General features: G+C 36.7%; 1 protein-coding gene across 1 annotated transcript in view; it reads right to left on the reverse strand.

Moving 5' to 3' along the window:
- Positions 1–852: 852 nt before the first annotated feature.
- The window catches only part of LOC132405200 (gamma-aminobutyric acid receptor subunit alpha-1-like), a 31,286-nt gene continuing 6,356 nt past the window's right edge, over positions 853–25,782 (reverse strand). Inside the window, exons 5-9 of the mRNA XM_059989887.1 lie at positions 16,860–16,942; positions 13,061–13,204; positions 8,209–8,361; positions 4,517–4,719; positions 853–1,164 (exon numbers count right to left, since the gene is read on the reverse strand). Coding sequence (XP_059845870.1) covers positions 853–1,164; positions 4,517–4,719; positions 8,209–8,361; positions 13,061–13,204; positions 16,860–16,942 — 895 coding nt within the window. The remainder of the gene's footprint in view (positions 1,165–4,516; positions 4,720–8,208; positions 8,362–13,060; positions 13,205–16,859; positions 16,943–25,782) is intronic.

The following is a 25,782-nucleotide window of genomic DNA, read 5'->3' on the forward strand; positions in this document are numbered from 1 at the left end:
AGAAGTAAAGCTGGGATACTTTATAAACCTTTTTGAAAAGTGCACTTTACTTATCCAGGCAAGACATCATTCATACTAGCTGACACCACACTCTTTGCCTTTCAATAAATAGTTAAAGTCTTACCATTTGGTAAATTGTTATTCAGGCCATTGGCCCCATTAAGATATTGCCAGCCTGGAGCAAAACATGTCTATTGTTAACGCATGTCAGCTAATTGAATTCAAAATCATGTTTTGCTCATATTACAGGCAGCTTTTCCAAATAACTTGAAAGAAAATATTAGAAAAACATATCCAGTCTTTGCATTATATATTCAATATATGTAATTTCTTTCTTCTAAATATAATTTGGAATGAGAATGGAAGTAAACAAAATAGTCCACAAAGTCTGCTGCATGCAGAAATGCTGAACACATCCTTAACCTAAATTTAGAAACTAAAGTTTTCTGGTCATGTCCCAGAAACTATTAAGATCATTTCAAATTTCACATTAACCCTGTTGTCAGAATGCTTAAAATGAGGTTTCTTCTGTTCGTGGACATGCTATCAAAAGAAAATCCTTATAAACTAAGAAAAATAAACCATTAATAATTCAGTATGTCAGTGGTGACACAGAACTAGGCCCGTCTTACTGACAGTATAATATTTTTTTGTTTTTAGATTGACTTTGAGTGATTTCTTTCTTTCTGATGTTATCAGAAAAATATTTCGATTGGGTTTAAGAAAGAGGCAAATAGGAAAACAGTGTATGCGTCAAATTGAATAGGGATATTGAATCTGTTAGAACTTTCACAGAAATTACCCAGTAAATAAAATACTGTTACTATTGAGGAACTGCTCTTTTAATATTTTCTAGTTATGTTCATCATCTCCTTTGATAACTGGCTCTCTATTCAAGTAAGTTGCCCAATAAACCAGGTTGAAAATCCCAAACATTAATGGAAATGCTATTCTGGCTAATCTATCAATTTTACTGACACTGTTGAAGGTCTTCTTAGGCTCTGGAGGCTTCTGTTCTGGTTTGGGGTCTTTGGATTCTGCTCCGGCACTCTTTGCAATGGTCGCCAGACCTGCATCCTTTGCAATATTTGGGGCAAAGTTCGCTGATGTTGCTGTATAGGTGTTGTTTTTCTTCAGAAGTGCCTCTCTTTCTCTTTCCTTTTTCTGGGAATCAAAATTAAGAACCTTTTATTATTAAAAAAAAACATCTTAACTGAAAATTGCCACCGAAAATGCAGCTGTTGCATTTAAATTCTGATATAAACCCCAAATCATAAATAACCTTGATTGAGAATTGAGCAAGTGCATGCACTCTTGCTGATTTAGCCCTCTCAAAGTTTAGCCAATGCTCTGGGATAAATTCCCACTTTTGTGACCAGTCATTAGCATCTTTCTGTAGTCTGCATCTTCCTTTTTTCCTAATGACCAGAAAGGCAACTTTGGTGTTGTCGACCATCACAGCGCACTATAATTTCCCATCGCCAAAAGAGACACCATCTTGTTGGCCCTACACACAACTCTGGAGTAGCTGTGCAGTAAAAGATACCTATATTAGACTGTTGTTTATTGACTACAGCTCTGCCTTCAAAACTATAACTCCAGGAAAACTCATCTTCGAACTCTTAGACCTGGGACTCAACACCTCCTCTTGCAACTGGATCATTAACTTCCTAATGATAGTCCGGAATCAGTAAGGATAGACAGCAACACATTTGCCATGATTATCCTCAACACCGGTGCCCCACAAGGCTGTGTCCTCAGCCCCCTAATTTACTCCCACACACTCAGGCCTGCCTGACCAGATTCAGCTCTAGCTCCATCTGCAAATTTATAGATGGTATCACCATAGTGGGCTGTATCTCTAAAAACGATGAGTTGGAATACTGAAAGGAGATAGAGAACCCAATGATATGGTGTCATCACAAAGTCAACGACGCAAAAGAGCTCGTCATTATCTTCAGGAAAGGGGGCAGTCCACATGCTCCTGTTTGCATCAAAAGTGCTAAAGTTGAGAGGGTTCTGAGCTTGAAGTTCCAGGGAGAGAACATCACCTGTTCTGATCCAACTACATTGATGCCACAGCGAAGAAAATTCACCAATGTCTCTACATTACTTCTTCAGGACACTGAAGAAATTTGGCATGTCCCCTTTGATAGTGACTGATAACTATCAATGCATCATAGAAAACACCTTATCCGGATGTATCACAGATTGGTACAGCAACTGCTCTGCACATGACCACAAAAACTGTTAAGATTTGTGGAAAAAGCCTGGCACGTCACTGAAACCAACCTCCTCTCCATGGACTTGCAACACGTCTCAATGCCTCCATAAAGCAGCCAGCATAAACAAAGTCCCCACCCACCCTAAACACGGACAAGAGATATAAAGGTCTGAAAGCATACACCACCAGCCTCAAGGACAGCTTCTATCCCAAATTTATGAGACTGTTGAATGGCTCCACAGTGTGATAAGTTTGACTCCTGACCTTAATCTACTTTGCTATGATCTTGCATTTTATTGTCTGCCCCCACTGCACTTTCTTTATCATTGAAATGTTTTATTTTGCACTCTATCATTGTTTTACCTCCATCCACTGTTGTAATGAATTGATCTGTATGAATAGTATCCCAGACATTTTTTTCACTGACCATAATAGAGCAATATACCAATTTACATATAAATCCAAAGTATTGATATGCACCATAAATAGCAAAGGACCTAGAATGTTGGGGAAGCCCACAATTAAAATTCTTCTCTCACTTTTATTCCTGTAGACCATTGTACTATCCTGTCAGCCACTCAAACATCTACAATATTCAAGATTCATGATGGTTTATTGTCATTCTTCTGTGCAAGCGTATAAAGCAGAACTAAATTATTGTTACTCCAGATCCATAAAAATAAACACAATAAGCCTGAAGGAAAAACAATAAAAACCAATCCTATTAAACACATTGTTAGAGAGTTGGCTGTACATAAAGTAACACTTGGTGCAGGAGTATCTGTGCATTAGGTAACAGGCAGGAAGTGAAAAGAGACTAAGTAGTTCTTGGCAGGAGGAACTTTTCTGGGTTGCAGCAGGGCATATGGAAACACTGTAAGACAGTGACAGTGGCTGTGTAGCTATGAGGAGCGACTGTACGAGGATAATGTCTCTTTGCATGATATCACATGACTTCACACAGTGAGTAGCACGCGCCTAGAATGCACTGCCAGGAGAGGTTGTGGAAGCAGTTACAATAACAATATTTAGCAGGTGTTTAGCACTTGAGCAGGTAGAGAATTGACAATAGACAATAGACAATAGGTGCTGGAGTAGGCCATACGGCCCTTCAAGCCAGCACCGCCATTCACTGTGATCATGACTGATCATCAACAATCAGTACCCTGTCCCTGCCTTCTCCCCGTATCCCTTGACTCCACTATCTTTAAGAGCTCTATCTAACTCTTTCTTGAAAACATCCAGAGAATTGGCCTCCACTGCCTTCTGAGGCAGAGCATTCCACATATTCACCACTCTCTGGGTAAAAAAGTGTTTCCTCAACTCTGTTCTAAATGGCCTACTCCTTATTCTTAAACTGTGGCTTCTGGTTCTGGACACCACCAACATCGGGAACATGTTTTCTACCTCTAGCATGTCCAATCCCAATTGAGAGTATGGATCAGTCAGTCAGATGGGTTCAGCTTGGATTGGCACCATGTTCAGCACAGATATCTTGGGATGAAGAACCATTTCCTGCACTTCACTCTTTTATTGTCTATGTGTTACTGTATGCTCTAAGGCAGAATTCAACTGAACATGGCATCTGGAAGCCCCAGAGAACTGAAATCAATGGGGAGCAGAGGAAATTTGGCTATTAGCTGGAGATATATTTTGCACAAGTTGATTGAGGTTGTTATAAGTAAATAGTTTCAACCTCACAACATCAATACATGTGTACCTCAGAGTAGTGTACTCAGCACAAACATTTTCAACAAATTCATCAATGACCTTCTCTTCACAGTAAGCTAAATAATAAATGGAGAGATTTGGGAATACTGCACTTTCACAATTCTCTGATAATAAATCTGCCTTTGCCCACATCTAACAAGGTCCTCCCCATTATCCAGGCTTATACTGTTAATGCAGCAAAAAGCATTCATGGCAAGTGCAGTAAGTCTCACCAACAAGGGAGCAAGTAACCATGTCCCATTGATAATCAATGCTGTTGTCAACAATCACCAGTAATCAACGTTCATGTGTCATGATTACATTCAGACAACTGTGATTTTATAAACTGTGTAACAAATACACTAAATTAGATCAATTGCAAATGACACTAATTCTCTTTTCATAAAATGTTCCTATATTTGTAATGGCAAACAACAAAGTACAGATAATATACAAAATGAAAGTGCATCCAAACAATTATTTCTTCCTGTTTTCCACAGTTCAACCATGATTAATTTTATAAACAGAATCAGTACTACTTTGTTGATACTAATTGAACAAAAGTAAAACTGCACTACTCACCTTTTCAGGAACTAAGCTTTTCCCATCCCATGCCCAGCTCCTCTTTGTGAAGTAATTCACTGTGGCAAATTCAATAAGTGCAGAAAACACAAAAGCATAACAAACGGCAATGAACCAATCCATAGCGGTTGCATATGCAACTTTTGGGAGTGAGTTCCTGGCACTGATACTTAAAGTTGTCATTGTCAATACTGTTGTGACTCCTGAATAAGGTACAATAAAAACAATAGGTTACTAGAATATTTTGTATTACTTGTGTCTTTAAATTTGCAAACTAATAAATCAAAAATTTTATAAATAACATAATACTAAAGTACTTTAAAATGAAACATATAATGTAGCCAAAAATAAAATATTGAGAACATATTATTCACATTTACTATCAAATGTTGTACAAAAGGTCAATATATTTTAAGTTGCATTGAAAAGTATTTTTAGTCAGTTTTATGTCTTATTGTATCTGGTAGCTCAATATCATATGCTACCAATTTCAAATGCAGTCAATATTATCTGCAAAAATTTATAATACATATTTGAATTCTAGCAAACAATTGGTATACTCTTTCCTAAACAATGAAAAGACATGTAGAATTTCCTTCTATTTATTATCCTTACACAATACCAACTAAGCCGTATTTTAGATAAAATTTGGTATTAAATTTAAGTATATTAAGTATACTGTATTAAATGACAGTATCAGCAATAATCTGGATTAAGATCTAGATGAAATGTGTCATCTCTCCAGATGTTGCTAAGAATAAAAGGTTTGTTCTTTGGCAAACGCTATTCATTTTTCCACCTGTTTTTATTTAATTCGTAATGGATTGGGCAAACATACATAACCTCTCGTCAACTCCTTGATGTGCTGCTCTATAACCAAATTAGTAGAAATCACACAAAAACTGAATAATCCTACGCAGTTTTAATAATTCTCATAATCTCTTTACTTCTGTTTGTCTTGAATATTCAACAGGATAATAAATAGTTAAAAATATTCATTCCAAGAGTTTATTTTTCTATCAGAGTATTGCAGAATCTTTAATTCATCGAAAGCAGTACAAAAGGAGGCCATGTGACCCATTATGCTCATGTTAGCCAGAAATTTATTTTGGGTTACTTCCACCATGCAACTCAGTGTATTAAGGTCGTGTTCATTTTCCATACTCTCTGAATTATCTCCAATAAGTTTTAAACAAAGAATGACAATTTATTTTAATCTTGGCCAAGCTGAAATAAGTTCCATTACTTCCAAGGACACAGGAAAAAAAGGTAAAAGGAAATACTTTGAAGTCTTCAACTTACTGTTACATTTATATAAAATTTGAGGATTCTATTATCTTTGCAGATTTTCCTTATTTTATAATCTACTCATCTCTGAAGTGAGAATTGATTTTATTCCCTATTGAATAATTCAAATTTACTCCACTAAATGGCAATGAAGAAAATTTCTTTATTTAAATCATTTACTTAGATGTATCAATTTTACTTCATAATATCAATCCCTAATTTTTATATAATGATATTTACATATACAATAATATATCCATAGTAACCTCCCAGTAATGTTGTCAAACTCTATTTTTATTCAAAACCAGAATTACTGGGAGAACTCAGTCAGTCAAGCAGGACCTGTGGAAAGAGAAGACTAGACAATGTTTTGAGTTAGTAACAGTTCTAGGGCTGGTTGCTAATCTGAAACATTCACTGATTTCTCTTTCCACAGTTGCTACTTGATTGGTGAGATCTTCCAGTCTGTTTTTTTATTCTTTCAGATTTTAATATCTTCAGTTTTATTTGTTTTCCATTTAAGTGCCATTTCCTAATTTTGATGCTTAAAAGGTTCAGAATATGTCACTTTTCAGAAAGTGGCACCTTCTTAATAATATCACATCATGATTATTTCTAAGAAACTCTAATTTAGTAGTCTGTTTAGCTTACTTAAACACATTGAAATAGAATTCAACTTCATGCAGTAGATTTTAAAGTCAGAATTCCTTGATCGCAAGAATCTTTCTGACACAATAATTCATATATAAAATTTAAATGGGATATAATCATAAAGGGAAGCTTTTCATTAAATACTTTATCCAGATATGAATGGCATGTATTAGACAGTAATCTGATACCAACAGAGATGAGAGTGATTATTTGAAGAGAAGGCATATTTTGCTAAATTTCTTTACCAAGTATTCCTTCTCTGGGTCTTCATTAATGATCAGAAATCTTGTACATTTATTACACATGTTAGGCAGTGGGGTGTACTGTCCTTTATTTTCTGTCTATTCATTATAAAATACAGTACATCAAAGAAATCACGTTCACAATTTGGCTTTATGCATAACCACTGGGCAAGTATCCCTGACCCTGGGCAAGTATCCCTCTGGTGTTAGCTGTACTCAATCCAATGGGAAACTCATTAAAGGTTAAATGCCACATAGCACTTAATCAACATTCCCAATAAATTGTTTTAGCATTTCAAAGAAGAATCACTTTTATACCAGCAATACATTCACAGTTCCCATCTTTCTTAATAACATGTATATAATCTACCAATGAGTTTCCTTTGGTAGTGAGAGTTCATATTACTGTGTCAAATTAAAGTTGTATTGTACCTCCATTGAAAAGAAATTACCGAAACATAGAGAACAGAGTGAGAGACTAATTCAATAAATTGATGCTGGGATTTGGTACAAGTGGTGGGCAATAACTCAGTCTGGTTATGAATTACTATAGTCTAAAACAAAAACAATCACTCAACTTAGTAATAATCAATGATGAACATCAATCTCAAGAAGTACGTTAACTTTAGATATGGAAATGTTCTAAATAAGGTAAGGTTACACCATATTGTTGGTGTCAAAATCATTGTTTGGACATGTCTAGTGTGGTAGTGTAGTGGGTAGTGTTAGTCACTCTCACTTTCAGCTTCCACCACTGGCTAGCAGTCTTGCGAAAAGGAGAGGTGAGTGTGTAAGTCTCACCATGCCGGTACTTAGCCTCTCCAACAGCAAGCCTCATGTAGTGTCTCCTCACTGGTGACACACGGAAACTGATCTTCTTTCGGACTCCGGCTCAGCTACAGAGGATGAGGAGGAGTTCTGGCCCCTGCACACATAGCACGCAGGCCCACTGCTGTCTGGACATGCCCTGGTACTCATGAACTGGATCCCCAGCCATGGGTAAATAGCTCCACTGCCTGTGGGCAGCCTTGGGAGAGACGAAGGCTACGGGAGTAAACCAGACAGCAAATCCAGAGTGGAGCCCCTAAAGCAGCTGGATATCATTCAACATCCTTCTGGCAGATCCTGCAGCCAAGCTGGTGCCAAATGTATTGCTTCATAAGCTTTCCTTTGGACTACCCTGGTGAGGCTGAGAGGGGGATCTTGACGACTGGGCATCTCAGGATCTCCATACTTTCCGCCCAGGCTTGTGATGATCATCATCACCACCCATTGTCCTTCGAGACAGACAAAAGCCAACCAAGACCACAATGTTTTTGGAATAGCATAAAAATGAGTTTTTGTGGTATCTGAAGTGTGTAACAATTGGCAAGGAATGCCTAAAATTAAAAATCATATGGTCACACATACCAAAAACTAAAACAACAAAGTTGCTTCTTTTTTGACATAACTTTTAAAAAAATTCTGAACAATATTCGAAACGTCTGCAAACATATTTTCCGAAACACTCACCAAAGACTGTTCTTGCAGGGACAGATTCCCTGTTTAACCAGAATGATACTTGTGACAGAATGACTGTCATAATACATGGTAAGTAAGTCTGAATTACGAAATAACCGATTTTTCTCTTCAAGTGAAAGTGAGCAGTCATTACAACATATTCACCTGGAAATTTAAAAAGAGTATTAGAACAACTTACAAGCATTCAGCTCAGTATAGACTCCTCAACAACTTTAGAATATTCATTCATATACACTACAAACACAGCAGAATGTCATATTTCAGTGCATTAATTCAAAACATTAAGAAAGGTAAGGCTGAAAGCAAAAATAAAAGACAGTGAATGTTGTAAAATGAAATAAAAACAGAATGAATAGAAATGCTCAGCAGGTCTGGTCAAGAGAGGAGATTAGACATAGGGGCATAATTAGGCCCTCTCAACCCCATTCTCTTGCATTCTTCCCAATACAAGCTGGGGATCACAGACTTTGCCCCTTGTCAGAATTTCTCCTGTGGTACACACATTGTTTCAGAAGTAGGGAGCCTCATGAGTTTGCACAGCCACAGCTGACATGGCAGGGAGGACTCTAGGACCCAGGCAATGGTAAACACACTGTCCTTCAATTTGCCAGCAGTCAAAGATCTATTCCAAAGTTTAAATATAGCCAGAGACACTCAAGAATTACTTATGGAAATTTAAATTATAGAAGAAATAAAATTATAAATAATTATAGACATATCAAAACATTAATACTTAATGTAAAACATTAAAGGGAGTAAAATATTTAGATGCACTTACATTTTTGACAGATTTGGAATATCCATTCACATGAATAGGTTGGCTATGCCTACACCACTCTTCCACACATAAAACTGAGGGCTGGGCATGGAGCAAACTTTTCTTCAACCAATACCTATCCTATTACCCAATATTGAGTTCAACAGTCAAGCAGGCAGCCAGATGCCCCATTTAGCTCCAGCTTTACAAATCTGAGTGGAAGCAAGTCAACCATGACTTCAAGGGACTAGCAGAGAAGAAGGCATTCTAACTTTCAGTTTTGTTGCAGATTTTGGAGCCTGACCCCCACAGTGGTAGACCTCACACAGATTTATTTGTGAGCATGGTAGCCGAAGAGTACTATGATAACAAACAGATCATAGCCTGCAATTCCTTTTTGAACCACCAATAATCAGTCAACTTGACTCAGTCCAACATTTCAAATCAGAGTTTGGAATAGTTAGAGTTGAACAGTTTTTTAAGAATGGACTACTTCTGTTCCTAAAGGTAATGGAGAGCAGGGAATAAGATGGCTCATGATAGACCAGAAGACAAGAGAGATTAAGTAACAAAACGGATCAAGGTGCGAGACATCAAATGTCCAGAAGAAGTAAATAATTACAAATATTATCAAAGGAAAACAGTGCATTGTTTGAAGTGAATGTCCTAATTAAGGGTGTGGTGTCAATATCTCTGAGGACCCAACCTGGACGCAACATACTGATGCAGCTATAAAGATGGCAAGACAGTGGCTATATTCCATTAGGAGTATGAGGAGATTGATTTGTCACCCAGAACACTTCAAAACTTCTGTAGATGTACCATGGAGAGAACTCCGCTGATTGCATCACCATCTGGTATGGAGTGGGGAGGGGGAGTCTTCTGCACAAGATCAAAATAAGTTGCAGAAACTTGTAAAACTAGTCAGCTCCATTATGCCTCCATAGTATCCAAGACCTTTTCAAGGAGTGGTGCTTTGGGAAGGCGCATCTATCATTAAGTACCCCCACCACCCAGGACATGCCCTCTTCTCTTTGTTACAATCGTGAAGGAGGTGCAGAAGCCTGAAGACACACACTCATAGATTCAGGAACAGCTTTTTCCCCTCTACCATTTGATTTCTAAAAGGAGATTGAACTCATGAACACTATCTCACTGCTCCTTCATTTCCATGTTTCTTTTCTTTTTTGCACTTCTTATTTTAACTTAACAATTTAATAGAAATATACGTATACTTACTGAACTTCAAGTTTTTCCCTATATTTATCATGTCTTTCATTGTACTGTTGCTGCAAAAGTTTACAAATTTCACATGTTGTTGATATTCAATCTGATTCTGGTTCTGAACTCATTACAAGAGTATCAATTGAAGAGATTACAAGTTTCAAGAATTAGAGATGCTACAAATGCTGCAACAACATAACTTCTCAGCCAACAAAATATTTATTCAAGATCAACTGAACTCAACTGAACCTGATAAAGAAAGAATAAACCTTCTATTTCATGCCACAGATTTCAACAGCATAAATATCTGCCCAGCAGATATACATAAACTTCTACAGATTGTTTTTTTTTAAACTTACCAGTAAAAATATTACAAGAAAACTCATTGTGGGAAGCATTATACTTGATACACAATAGGTAATTTGACGTAACATGTACATGTACATGCCAAACATAAGTAGAGGACACTCACTGTTTTGAATCTGGAGATTATGGTTTAGTTTGAGTTTGTGTGCTACGGTATTTGAGCATGGACATTTGGGTGACAATTCAATGCAGCACTGAATGACCACTTCTCTATCAAGTGTCACATCTAATGAAAAGTGTTGCCTGCACTCATATGTTTTTTGTCTAAAATACCATATGATTAATTTTTTCAAGAATACAGAGGCGTACTCCTGATATCTTTTATGCTTATCATTAAAGCAGATGGGAAACATACACAGGCCAGAAGACACTCAGAGCCTGTTCCACCTTTCAGTTGAAATTCCATCCCCATATCACCCTTCCAAAGCTTTCCCATACTAACCTCCCTAGCAGCAGACTTTTATTATCTAGATATCTATTGATCTTCTTTCTTCAATATTTTCAGTGTCATTTCCTCTGCTCCTTACTGCGGTAGAGAATTTCAAAAGGTTCCCACTGCCCTGAAGGGAAGAAATCTTAGCCCTAACCACCTTACCTGATATACTGAGACTGTGATTCCCCTTTCTAGGTCTCCTCAAGCAAGGAAGAACACCCATCTTGCATCCAGCCCAACACTATTGGAATGTGGTATAAGGACACGTGATACCCTTTTGCACATCAACATTCTCATTCACTCTCTACATAAAAATGCCATCTTTCTAATTTTCCTGCAGATCATTTGAGATTCATCAAAGTTAAATTATATCTCACATATATTTTCATCTCACATATAAAGGTTGAACAAGTTAGGTCTCTATTCATTGGAGCGTAGAAGGTTGAGGGGGGATTTGATCGAGGTATTTAAAATTTTGAGAGGGATAGATAGAGTTGACGTGAATAGGCTGTTTCCATTGAGAGTAGGGAGATTCAAACGAGAGGACATGATTTGAGAGTTAGGGGGCAAAAGTTTAAGGGAAACACGAGGGAGTATTTCTTTACTCAGAGAGTGATAGCTGTGTGGAATGAGCTTCCTGTAGAAGTAGTAGAGGCCAGTTCAGTTGTGTCATTTAAGTTAAAATTGGATAGGTATATGGACAGGAAAGGAGTGGAGGGTTATGGGCTGAGTGTGGGTAGTTGGGACTAGGTGAGATTAAGAGTTCGGCACGGACTAGGAGGGCCGAGATGGCCTGTTTCCGTGCTGTGATTGTTATAAGGTTATATTTGCTCAACACCTCAGCTTTTCTAAAGAGCCAGGAGGTTTCTTGGTATCCTCCGCACCTCATTATGTTTTGGTTGTTTCATTCAAATCATTGAATGCAATTTTATGTATGGTGGTGAACAACTACCTCAAAAAATAAACAAAATTCATAGTTGTTCCACTCAAATCATTGAATGCAATTTTATGTATGGTGGTGAACAGCTACCTCAAAAAATAAACAAAATTCATAACATATATGAATGATGATAAACCTTATTATGAAAAGCATCTCTGTTGTGGACTGAAAATGGGAAGGAGACAGGGAAAGGGGGATCACTGCTAGGGGAAGGGGAAGGGAGAGAGAAGGGAACAGGAAGCACCAGAGGGACATTTTGGAATGATCAATAAACCAACTGTTTGGAATCAACTGACCCTGCCTGCTGTGTCATGGCTGGGTGTTTTTGCAACCATGCCACTAACCACACCCACCTCCTCCACACCTGGCACTCCTTTTCAGCCTTCTGTCCTACTCCCCTCATGTGGTGCTCCACTTCACCATTCAAACATCCTTTGTTCTTGTTCCACATTGATAAATATGGTACAAAAGTCTTAGGCACCCCAGCTAAAGGTATGTATGTGATTATGATATTGGCATAGTACTGCATTGTGAGTAGTTGGGAAACTATCACACTGATCCTTGTGGTACCCCACTGTCACCCTCATTTACTCCTGTTATTTGCTGTCTGACAACTGGTCAACAATCTGTTTTCAATGGTCTGGTAACCAGTCCTCCTCATTCATGACTGAGGAAGGCCTAACTAATTTAACAGCAAGAATAGGAGAGGTAAATTGAACAGCTGAAACTGATTTGGATTGTTTCACATACTGACTATTTTAAATTCAAATGGGTATGGAGATGAGTCTGATTTTAACAGTGTATAATATTACAACTCATAATTAAATATTATTGTGAGGACTTCGATAGTTCGTATAATGCTACTAAACGAACATCTAGTTACTTTATTATAAAAAATATGAAATCATTCTCAATATCAGGGACAACATTTTGGGCCCAATAGCTTGTCTGGTACTGTTACATTCTACATAATACCATTAACAGCTGATCACTGATTGATTGCCAAAAACAGAAAAGTTTATAGAAATCCTATTAATGTTTCTCCATACCAATATCGCATAGAATACATGGGGAAATAACAGTAAAACTTACGTATTACATCTACATTTAAAAAAAAACAAACCTGTACTGGATTTAATAATGACTTTTCCCACACTTTGTCCCATTAAGTCATATTGATTTAAACGAGAACCATCTTCAGCCACAACTACTGACTGGGATGCTCCATGTGTCCACGTGTACACAACTTCTGATATTGTGTATGCATCTGTTTGAAGACAGATGGGGAAATTGGTTAACGGCAAACTCCACTGGAATTTGAAAATAGATTTACACAATAAAAGACTGTGGTAACTTGTTTATCAGGCATGCTCATAATCATGGAATTTCTACACATAAACATTTATCAGAAAATTAAGGAAATAACTGAATTACTTTGAAATAATATCTGGTTAATCACAATAAAGGTATATACAAATATAAAATGGAAGCATGGATGCAAGTGGTTTTCATTGCAATTGTCTAAAGTAACATTTTTCATTTAGAATTTGGACTCAAGTTCATTCTGGATTTAAAAATCATGTTTGGTAGGAAACAAAAACAGTTAGAGGACATATTTGCTTTATTTTACAACATAAATATACCCAAATACTCAATAAAATAAGATTAATTCATTCATTCTTATGTGTCCTATGAAATACGATTATGCAGTATCAAAGACATAGTAATAGTTTTGATCCATGTGCTACATCAGAAATGATAAATTGTCTTGTATATAAAAGTCAGAGATAAAAACAATGCAAAATAGGAAGAAACAATAGTACTGCATTAAATTGTAAATAATATTTCTCAAACCCAATCAATAAAAAAACAAATAGAATCAGGACAAATCAGCAAATAGAATAATACTTTTATTGAATAATTATTTCTTGCAAACTAGAGTGTATTGTAAAGGGGAGACATCCCCATGGCAAAATGTTTGATGACCTTTTTCATTCTGAGAGAAATTCTGCTACCCTGTCAAAATAGTTCTTGATATTAGTATTTATATAATTATTCCTTCAACTATCGACAAAATAAAAATAATATATAATGGACCTGTTGAATAACAAATGATTATTGCCTGAAGCAATTCATTTTCATCTTTTCTCTGTTCCCCCATGCAAAGCGGTGATCACTGCAAAATCTACATTTTTTTGCCCATCCTTATAAAGACAGTAGCCTCCAACTTGCTTGTGCATACAGTATGTGTGGCCATATTATGCAACTAAATGGCACTCTGGGCCATTTTAGAGAGCTGTTAATTGTCAGTCAACAATACTGTAGATCTGGAGGCACAGATAAGCCAGACTATGTAAAAATGAGAGATTTGCTTCTTTAAAAATTAATCTTACAGCTCTGTGGTCACCATTACCTATGTAAGGTTTTCCTGAATTTAAATTCAACAGCTGTTATAATGAGATATAAATTTACATATTTCAATATTAATCCACACTTTTCAACTGTGAGCAGGTGAAAGACATAGATTAATTATGCCACCATTCACCATTTCTTCACTGAAAAGTTTTTATACAGAAGTGCTGCTGGTGTTTGGAAGTAGTAGACTGAAAATAAAGCTATTATTGTTAATGATGAAGTGTCTTTGAATTTACTAATATTTGCATAAATTGTTAGATAATTCCTGAGTCCTTTGATAGTCTTGAACGTTGCCTTTAAGAAGCACAAACAATAATTCTATCTGAAATACAGCAGTGCTTTGAGTGGTGTTAACGATTTCACAATATGTATCTAAACTGTGTCAATTATGACCTTGAGAATAAGAACAAACAAATCACAAATTTAGAATTGATCCCCAATCCACACTGAGTTTGTTCAAAAAAATGGGCTCATGACAAGATTATACTAAATGCTTTAGTTTTGTGCTGGAAAAAGGAAGTTCAGTGCTGTCCTGCATTCTTGATGGGTCAAGTGTATTTATGTAGAATTCAGGCAGAGAATGGAAGCAAATTCACCAAGTCAGTCTCAGTCAAGCATGGTTCTTTTTTTGGACAGCTATTGCACATGAACTTACTTCCATTCTCTGCCTGAATTCTTATTCTTATGGTCATAATTTACACAGTTTAGATACATATTGTTAAATCATTAACACCACTAGGGCAGTTCCCTATTTGCAAATTAAAGAAATATATATATTCATTGTTTATCTTTATCTACCTCCTCTGTTACTTAATTTTAATTTATTTTCATCTTCCTTCTTTCCTGGAATCAATGACACTGACTTGGGTTACTGACTCAAAAAGTAGCCATGTTGCTTCTGCTCAAGATGAATTTCATTCCTACATACAAATTTGTTGTTATCTTTAATATCTTTGCCAAAATTAATGTACAATAACGTGTTACATAGAACTTGATATTCAGTGTTATTTTTCTTTCAAAATGTCCATAAAGTAATTATGTTTTATCATGTTACAGTATCCCTTATTTATTTGGAGATAGAATGCTGACAGGCCTTTACAGCCCTGCCATCGACCAGTCTAACTCCAGCCTAATCACAGGACAATTTACAAATGATCAATTAACCTACTAACCAGTATGTCTTTGGAATGAGGAGGAAATCTAGAACACCTAGATGAAACTCACACATTCACTAGGAGGACGCACAAACCCCAAGCAGATGGCCTGAAAATTGAACTCCAATCTCTCACACCGAGCTGTAATAGTATCACGCTAACTGCTTCATTACCATGGCATCCAATTACAAAAAAAATTAACTGCGCTTCAAAATTAGACACCTCTATACTAGCAACATACGTTACTTTTTCCTATAGGTGCTTCCTGGCCTGCTGTGTTCCACCAGCATCTTGTGTGCGTTGCTTGAATTTCCAGCATCTGCAGATTTCCTCATGTTTGCTCCTCTATACTAAATTTGTATTTGCATTGGTATGAAAGCTAAAGCAAGTAAAGACCTGCAAGTAAATTAGCTTCTTCAGGATAGTAATCTCAATTGCTAGCCACATACCACAGAAAATAATTCATGTGGGGCATTTGCCACAGAAGAACTTAAATCTAGAAAATCTTCATGATGTGTGGTTTCAGAAGACTCAAGGGAACAGTAAGTGGCAAAATATAAAGCTATGAGGAGAATGTTCTTTGGCTTCCGACCAATACATAATGTAAATCAATTAGAGGGACAATTTGCTTCATAAACAGTACCTGATCAAATTTTGCAATGCAACATAATATTCTAGAATTTTGATTTTTGATATTGCATTATGAAACAGTTGCTTAGAATTTTATATAATTTAATTAATAATATAGAAAATAATTAATGTTTTAACAATTTTGCAGAAAACAAAATAAAAACTTTAATATAAATTTGGATTAAGTTAGAAGATTGAACGATATAAGCATTTTTATTAACTATCATTTTCATGTCTGACCTTAATCTGGTACAGGTGAAAAATTCAAGTAATTATTACATTCTGCCTTAATTTAAAACTGGACAATGTTTGACAAATTAATGCAGAGAGCTCGTTGTAAAGCTATAAATTGTTTTACATGTAATACAAAATATTTTCCAACCAGAAACAATTTTGTTAATCATCAAAGCAATTAAATTGAATTATAATTTCCTGAATCTTCTTTAAAAGAAACCACAGTAACAAGAATGCTTCTTTATTTAAAAAGTTATTGATAGTGACTATACTTCCTTTAAAAATTCCACTGAGCACAGAGTTTCTTTAAATTATTTAAAATTATGACATTAAATTAATCTTAAAATCCTTCAGCATCTAGTGATTATTGCATACATTGCATATACCATTGCCTTTATTGCTGATATAATTTTAGTTTAGAAACTATACTAGATTTAAAATAATATGTATTGTGAACATCCAAAAATTGTTAAACTTCCCTGTACTTACAACTCCCAAATTTTAAAGGACATGCATGAGCATCCATTGGGAAATCTTCCAAATGCATTGGACACTCAGCACGGACAGTCAACCTGGAGAAAATAAAGATTATACATTGTTTTTAAAGATTGTAAAGATCGTTAACAAAGTATTGTTGACTATCATCAATGTGTTGTAATGAAAGACATAGCCAACACAATAACAAAGTTCATACAGGACAGTAAAAACTGAAGACAAATGTTACATATTCTATGTTAGAAATAGAAACAAGGTCCAATGTCTTGCTGAACTTATCTTGGATTATAGCATGCATTATAAATACTTATTTTATTTCATACTTTCAGCATGTTTTTCAGTCTAAATTGTATTTTATTAAGTATGGTTCTATTTTCTCCGAAGTCGGGTGAAACTCTCTGGCTGTACTGTTTAAAGGTTTTGTTAACATATATCAGCGGTCTGTTGGCCATCATTTGTTGTGGCAACTATGTAACTTTTTTGCATCAGTTAGACTTCTATTTACATTTCAGATACAGAAAATGAATCAAACAAAAAAATGGAATGATTGAGACAGAATTAGAGAGAGAGAAAATATTTACTGTAAGTCAATAATGTATCTTTGGAATCTCCAACAACAATTGAAGCTTGAAGGAATTTGAGAGCTCAGTTAAAAGCAGACACCCATAAGTTTCTGATGTGATCCCAGAAATCTTGGTATTGTGCTAAATTGGAGAAGAGATCTCCCACCACAACGGGAAGGGAAGGCCTCAGCACGTGGTCAATGGGTGTGAGAGTAGGGAGCAATCCTGAATAATCCGTGCATCAGGATGGAAGACCACAGGGAGGTGAACAAGAAGCTTAATTATTACAAGCATGTTTATTGATCCATGCTTGCATTATCAAACCCCAATCCCCAACAAATGCACAACTACATTCACAAGAAATACAAACTCATCGCTAACCTATGAATAATCTACGTCCATTGGAGCAAGGGCTAGCATTCAAATGCTCATCAGTTGATCATGTAATCACCATTATTTACACCATTCAAATATTCAATCAAAGAAGACACATCGCTCATACAAAACAGACTTGTTCATTTTGTGTGTGCCACAAAAGGACCCAATATTTACTTCTGAAGCTTTGGTTTGCCCTGTGCCAGTTAGCATCTGCACTAATTCTCCACTGAAACTGGTTCTCAACTTCTGTTAAGTATGGAATTGGTCCTTACCATAACCAAACCAATGGCAACTGCAAAATCCATGACATTACTCTAATTTCTTACCCAAATGCTCCCCAATTTTGTCCAGATCGCAGTTGAACCTTGTATAACCACAGTGACAGAACACACAAACCTTGAGCTATTGTCAAGGTTTGCCATCTGTCAGTCTGAAGCCCCAAAATAATCCAATGTCAATGATAATTCTGTTTAACTTCTCAAAATTTTAACCTGGTTCTGTGATTCTACTAACCATTCATGATTCACAGGCTGTTTTCCAATCTTCAGACTCATGTAGATTCCTCCTTCAAACCCCAGTCATTCAAACTATCCTATTCACAGGGCATTGGAGAAGTGCAGGCTCCTGTGGTGCCATTTATATCATCAGCAGATCAAAGTTTCAAAGTCTCCATGTTTACTCTCAGAGGCCACTTTATTAGATACAGAAATGGAACTCAGTGTGTTGCAACCAATCCACTTCAAGGTTCTATGAGTTGCTGATTCAGGGATGTGTTTCTGTACACCACTGTTGTAATGCAAGATTGCTTGAGTTACTGTCGCTTTCCTGTCAGCTTGAACCAGTCTGACCATTCTTCCCTGACCTCCACATTAACAAGACATTTTTGCCAACAGAATTGCCACTCACTAGATCCTTTTGCTTTTTGCACCATTCTCTATAAACTCTCGAGACTGTTGTGTGTAAAGATTCCAGGAGATCAGCAGATTCTGAGATATTCAAACCACCCCACCTGGCACCAAAAATCATTCCACGGTCAAAACACTTTGATCAGTTTTCCCCCCATTCTGATTGCTTGCTCTGAACAACAACTGAACCTCTTGAATATGCCTGCATGCTTGTACATATTGCGTTGCTGCCAGGTGATTGGCTGATTAAATACTTGCATTAACAAGCAAACATACTGGTGTACCTATTAGAGTGGCCACTGAACGTAACTTTAGATCTCTGGGCTATAAAACCTGCGTTGGTAAAGCTCCGAGAAAATGAAAGCTTACAGTACAAATACTGAAGCAATGAGTTTAATTCACATGAACACACCAGCTGGTTGAGGAACAAGTTCATTAAATTCAGTCAGTCTCCTTTTTATCTGACGTCATAATATTTCAATACAAACACGAGGAAATCTGCAGGTGCTGGAAATGCAAGCAACACTCACAAAGTGCTGGTGGAACGCAACAGGTCAGGCAGCATCTAAAGGAAGAAGGACAGTTAGCATTTTGGACTGAGACCCTTTGTCAGGACTGACCAAAAGAAGAGATAGTAAGAGATTTGAAAGTGGGAAGGGGAAGGGGAGGGGGAGTTCCAAAATGATAGGAGAAGACAGGAGGGGGGAGGGATGAAGCTAAGAGCTGGAAAGGTGATCGACAAAAGGGATACACAGCTGGAGAAGGGAAAGGATCATTGGATGGGAGGCCTAGGGAGAAAGAAATGGAGAGGGGAGCACCAAGGGGAGATGGAGAACAGGCAAGGAGTGACTGTGAGAGGGGCAGAGAGAGAAAAGAGAGAGCGAGAGAGAGAAAGAAAAAAGTGAAAAATAGTAAGTAAATAAATAAATAAATTAATGAATAAGGGATGGGGTAAGAAGGAGAGGAGGGGCATTCACGGAAGTTAGAGAAATCAATGTTCATGCCATCAGGTTGGAGGCTAGAGAAATCAATAACACCTTATATTCCGTCTGGGTAGCCTCCAACCTGATGGCATGGTAACTTCTGTTAATTCCCCTCCTCCCCTTCTTACCCCATCCCTGATATATTTACTTATTTATTTATTATTTTTTTCCCCTTTTTTCCTTTTTCTCTCTCTGTCCTTCTCAAAAAAATTCCTTGCCTGCTCCCCATCTCCCTCTGGTGCTTCCCTGCCCCTTTCTATCTCCCTACGCCTCTCATCCCATGATCCTCTCCTTTCTCCAGCTATATATCCCTTTTGCCAATCAACTTTCCAGCTCTTAGCTTAATTCCTGCCCCTTCTGTCTTCTCCTATCATTTCGGATCTCCCCCTCCCCCTCTCAAATCTCTTACTATCTCTTCTTTCAGTTAGTCCTGACGAAGGGTCTCAGCCCAAAACATCAACTGCATTTCTTCCTATAGATGCTGCCTGGCCTGCTGCGTTCCACCAGCATTTTGTGTGTGTTGTTCATAATATTTCAAGGCATTTTGTCTTTTCCAGCTGTCTTTCACTTAACAAATACAACAGATTTGATGCTGAATTTCTCATTCAGTAATGCACGTTTTATGGCCATGAATATAAAATCTCTGTCCTGAGGCTCCAACAGCCAGGATCAGAATATTGACACCAAAAGTACTTTGCATGATACTTCTTTATTATGTAGAGATCGATCATTTTTACAGCTGTTTATCTACTCCACTGCAGAATTTACTTATCTGATAATCCAAATTATTTGAATGTACTGTATTGTTTATGACATTTAATCCTTATTTTGTAGCATTAAGAAATAGTTGCATATTTTTTTCAAATACCAAGTTTCAAGTCAAAATCATATGCCAATTAAAGTTTTTTTAAAAAATCTTCTTTCTTAAATTTTATTCATGATCCGTAGTAATTTAAGGGCCAATAAAAGAAAACAATGGCTACCATTTATAAAGTACTATTCAAACTCTTGGGACACCCACAGCATTCTTCAGCCAATTAACATGGTGAACCATATTTCTTGCTGCAATGTAGGAAACACAGCAACCAATTCGCAAAGAGCACATTCCTAAAAACAGTAGTCGTGATGAGATAATGTTTTGAAGATGTTATGGGGAACATATATGGAGCAGGATACATAGATTAATCCTCGACTGAAGGCGTGTAGAAATTCTGCGTCCACATGGTCTGCTATGATTTGACTATCACTAGAAGTGGGATACATTAGTGAAAAATCACCCTAGCTTGGTACATTCATGTTTCCACAACAGGAGGTTAACCTACAACATTCTGACTCAGAATCTGAAAAGCTACCCAGTCAGTTTAAACATTATATTGTGTTAATTCTAAATGTGTAATAAATAGTGCTGAAGAATGATATATGTGTTGAAAAACATCCTAGTGCATCTCACAAAATGGGAGGTAAAGAACACAGAACAGTAGTTAGTAATAGTGAGCCACCAGCTTACAACAGTTTTGGTATTGCTATATTTCCCAAAGGAATCCTCTTCCTATCAATATGCAGAACTATATACTTATTACAGAGGAAGATAGAATCTAACTTTTCAGTATCCTTGTATTTTGAGACCATATTAGATTCCTAGAGATGTATAAAGTTTACAACATGGAAACAAACCCTTCAGTTCAATTTATTCAAGCCATCAAAGGTTCCTAATTAGTTATTCCCAATTTCCTGTATTTAGGTATAATTCCTCTGAAGTTTTCTATGTGTGTATCCGTTCAGACAGTTTTTCAAAGATTGTAATTGTCCATGCCCCTACCACCTCTTTTGGCAGCTTATTGCATTTAACTAGCACCTTCTGTGAGCTCCTTTAAATCTTTCTCCTCTCACTTTGAAACAATACCCTTTAGCTTCAGACTCCCCTACCCTGGGAAAATTACTGTGACTACTTACTCTATTTATACCTCTCCTAATTTTATAAACCTCTATAAAGGCACTTCTTAGCCTCCTTCCCTTCAGGAAATATTATCCTAGCCTATTAATCTCTCCTTATTATTGAAGATCTCCAGTCCAGACAACATCCTAAAGAATCATTTTTCTCTCTCTCTGTCTCTAGCTTAATCATATCCATCCATGTTGTGGTGGCCAGAACTACACACACTTGAACTGCAGTTTCACCAATAAAAATACAGCTCTAATACAGTATGGCATCAAAACTCCTGTGTTCAGTGCCATGGCCTATGAAGGCAAACATGCCATTTGCCTTCTTTACCACTCTGTCTAACTATGTTGCCTCTTTCAGGGAACAATGTACTTGAACTCCCCCCGGTCTCTCTGTTCAGTAACACTCCCCAGAGTACTGTGTATGTCCTAACTCAGTTTAATTTCTTAAAATGCATCACCTCACACTTGTTTGAGCTAAATTCCATCCTCTATTCCTTTGCCCACATTCCCTTTTGATCCAACTCCTCTTGTAACCTTTCTAATTTTATTCATGTTCTTGTTATGCCCATTTGAGGGCATCGAGCATTTCATTTCTTTCCATTTTTTTAAATATTTGGCCAGCTTTACAGTCTCATTCTCAAGTTAATCATTAAGAATTACAAAGAACACCTATTCATCACCATTTATCCATCAATGAATTTTTCTATCAATAACAAATTACATATTTGCAATTACTGCTATCTAGCAATTTGTTATCTTTAACACCAAAGCCAATTATTCCTCTAAACTATTTCTTTTCTTAACCCATCCTCTGCTACAATACAGGTAAACATCAGGCATAAAAGAAACAGATTTTCTATTTAGAAACAGCAGTTGCTCAGTCAAACTCCTTAATTTTATGGGTTCTAGATACTCATATCAGAATCAAATAAGTAAGAAAATTTCTGCTGAAACCAGCAAAGTTTTCAGGGACAAAAGATAATTCCGTTTTACCGAGGTATGAATCTATACCAGAGTTGAAATGGTATTCTGTTATAACATTCAAATAGGAAGCAATATTCCCAGTCCCAGAAACTTACAGAGCTTTCCTATAAATAAATTAAGTAAAATGTTTATTTAATTAGCCATTAGAAATAGAATGGTATATTCAGTGCAGTAATGCAGCCTACATCCAATAAGCTGGGCCCAACAAATACAATTTAAGGTTTTCGACATCTACTTACATACAATATGCCAAAGCATAGGAATGTGGAAGCTCCATCACTGAAAAGTTAATTGACACAAACTTTTACACCAATCTTGAAAGAAGAAAATGTACCATTATAGTACCTTACATAGCCTCTGATCATCCCAAATTGTTCTTTTGGTGCAGTCACTCCTTTAAATTGTCAGAGGTTGTCAACTCATGCAGAGCAACACTCACAAACAGGAATGTTATAATGATCAGGACATTTGCTCACTTTTTCGATGAGATTCTCATGTTTTGCTAGATCTGTTATTTCAGAATCAAATTTGATCAATGGTATCAACATTAGTGCAACACTCAAAATAAAATATCAGCAGTAAGAATTTCAATCATTTGGTCTGAAAAACAGAGACTGCTGCTCACTCACAGAAGATCTAACATTGAAGGCTGAGAAATGATATCATTTCAAGGGACAATCACATAAAACCTGAGTTGATAGTCAGACTGCTGCACGCCACACTATACTGCTCACACTGACCACTGAAAATTGCTTATTCTTCAAATGCTTTACAACAACATAAATGACTGTCCAATGCCCATTTATCCAGACATAACGTTCCTCTTCATGGATGAATTGCAAAAAACAACTCCAAAGCATCATAGGCACCTCACCAAATTTCATGAGGAGAGACAATCTTCCTCAATGTCTAAAAAGGTTTTGCTTATTCAACTTAGGTATCTACTTACATCTGTGATCTTTTAGAAAGCATCTCAAGAACAATCTCAATACACCAGAACTACAATCATTGAGGAAGTCAAGCTTATATCATTCTCAATTTCCTAACTTTAAAGTCATTCAGTAGTTCCATCTAATATCAGACAATGCATACAAGATACAACCTAAACCGTTTACTCTCCACAGACACGCAGTTGTAAATCATTCTTTGTTGAATTAGGGAAGCCTTTGATGCTCCTTACTGCAAAAGGAAAAACTTAATTTACTGCTTCATCAGCCCTCTGGAAATCCTACTCCTATGTCTCACATTCTTAAATTATTAACAGTGTTTAATGCTGGATGAACAATGCAAACCTGGCTCAGCTTATAATTCCATCCAAAGTCTGGCACCACCAATAATGAGCATTCCTTCCATAACGCACAAAAAATAGCAGCTTGCTCTTTGTAACATATCTGCAGAGCAGACCTTGAAACCCTTTACTTAGGACTGGTATAGTAGACAGCTTTTCTTATGAGACATCGACTAAAGCTTACCTATAGTCACTACAGTTTAGGAGACAAGTGAACTCATAAAAAAACTGAAAAGAGATTAGTGTAGGAATAGTGTAAATTCACTTTTGATGGTTAAATGGACTCAATGGTTTGAGGGGCTTGGTTCCATGCTGCCTGATTCTAACTCATTGAAGCTATTGTCTGATATATCCCCAGAAGGTCTGTAGCCTGTGTCCTAACATGGATAATTCTATTCCGTCATCAGCTGTTGACCTCTATTTGTTCTCAGTTAAGCATCGATTTTGAAAGAACTCTTTACTGCAGCGTTTAGAGAACAGCCATGATAGAAGATTAAGGACATATGAAACAGGAACAGGAGTAGACCATCTGGTCCATCAACTCTGCTCAACCATTCCATAAGATCGGAGCTGACTTGGCTGTGGACTCAGCTCCACCTACCCACCTTTTCCCCATAGCCTTTAATTCCCCAGCTATGCAAAATTCTAACTGTGCTTTAAATATATTTAATGAGGTCGCTTCTACTGCTTCCCAGGACAAAAGCAGTTTCTCCTCTTCTCCATCCTAAATCCATTCTCCAGAAGCTTGAAGCTATATCCATAGTTATTGTACTATAACTTTAACAATAAATAAAATTCAGACATCCCCAAACTAATATTATAAAAACATTAATATGTAGAAGCAATTCTAAGATATGTTCTTGTCCTTGGCTTCCAGTAGATAGTAGGAAACTGTGGAATCATCACCCAAATGTCACATGCAAATTTCCTCAAACATATTTCTCTTCATTGCAGATTGAGGAAAGTTATGGAAGTTCAGCTTCTCACAAATTACTTACCAATTTCTTCAGATGTATTGCTGAATGTACCCTGACTGATTGCACTTTGCTCTGCCAATTCAAATGTACAGGAATGTAAGAAGCTACAGGGGGTAATGGACTCTGCCCAGGACATCATGCGCACATTCTTCCCCACCACTGAAAGTATCTAAAAGAGATGCTGTCTCAAGAAGACTTCTGGGTTATGTAATCTTCTTGCTGCTACATCGAGCAGGAAATACATAAGTCTGAAGTCCCTTTCCATAAAGTTCAAGAGCAGCTACTCCCCTTTAGCCATTTAGTTCTTACACCAATCAGCACAACCTTAATCACTACAGTTTACCAACACTATGACATCACATTGATAACTTTGCACTAAAATGCATGATTTTTGTTCTAACTGTATTATAATTTATGTTGTTTTTCTTGAGAATGCTGCTTATATGATGCTATGTGCCTGTGATGTTGCTCCAAGTCAGTTTTCATCACAACTTTGAGTATTTGTGAATATGACAACAAACTCAACTTCCATTTCTGAACATGTGAGACTAATTGAATGAAAATTGCTTTCAGTTACCCTTTCCTTATAAGAAGGTAAATTCCTTCTGTCCACTTACTTAACTTTGTCTAAAATTGAGAGATTAGTGAAGCAAAAAACTAAGGCTGCAATCCATCAATCTTTAAAGGTGCCTCCCCATGCTATTAATGGTATTCACATACAGCAGATAAACTTAGTAAGTACTACACCCAAATAAAATGTAAGTTCATATCTATCACTAAATTGAATTCAAATGAGAAGCCCCCTTATTGACTATTCTGCAGTACAGCAATTCTCCAAATCTATTCATACACCCCCATAGCTGTTTCAATGAAAATAAACCCTTCCCTTCATCAT

The sequence above is a fragment of the Hypanus sabinus genome, chromosome 15, assembly GCF_030144855.1.
Source record: "Hypanus sabinus isolate sHypSab1 chromosome 15, sHypSab1.hap1, whole genome shotgun sequence".
Classification (NCBI taxonomy): Eukaryota; Metazoa; Chordata; class Chondrichthyes; order Myliobatiformes; family Dasyatidae; genus Hypanus; species Hypanus sabinus.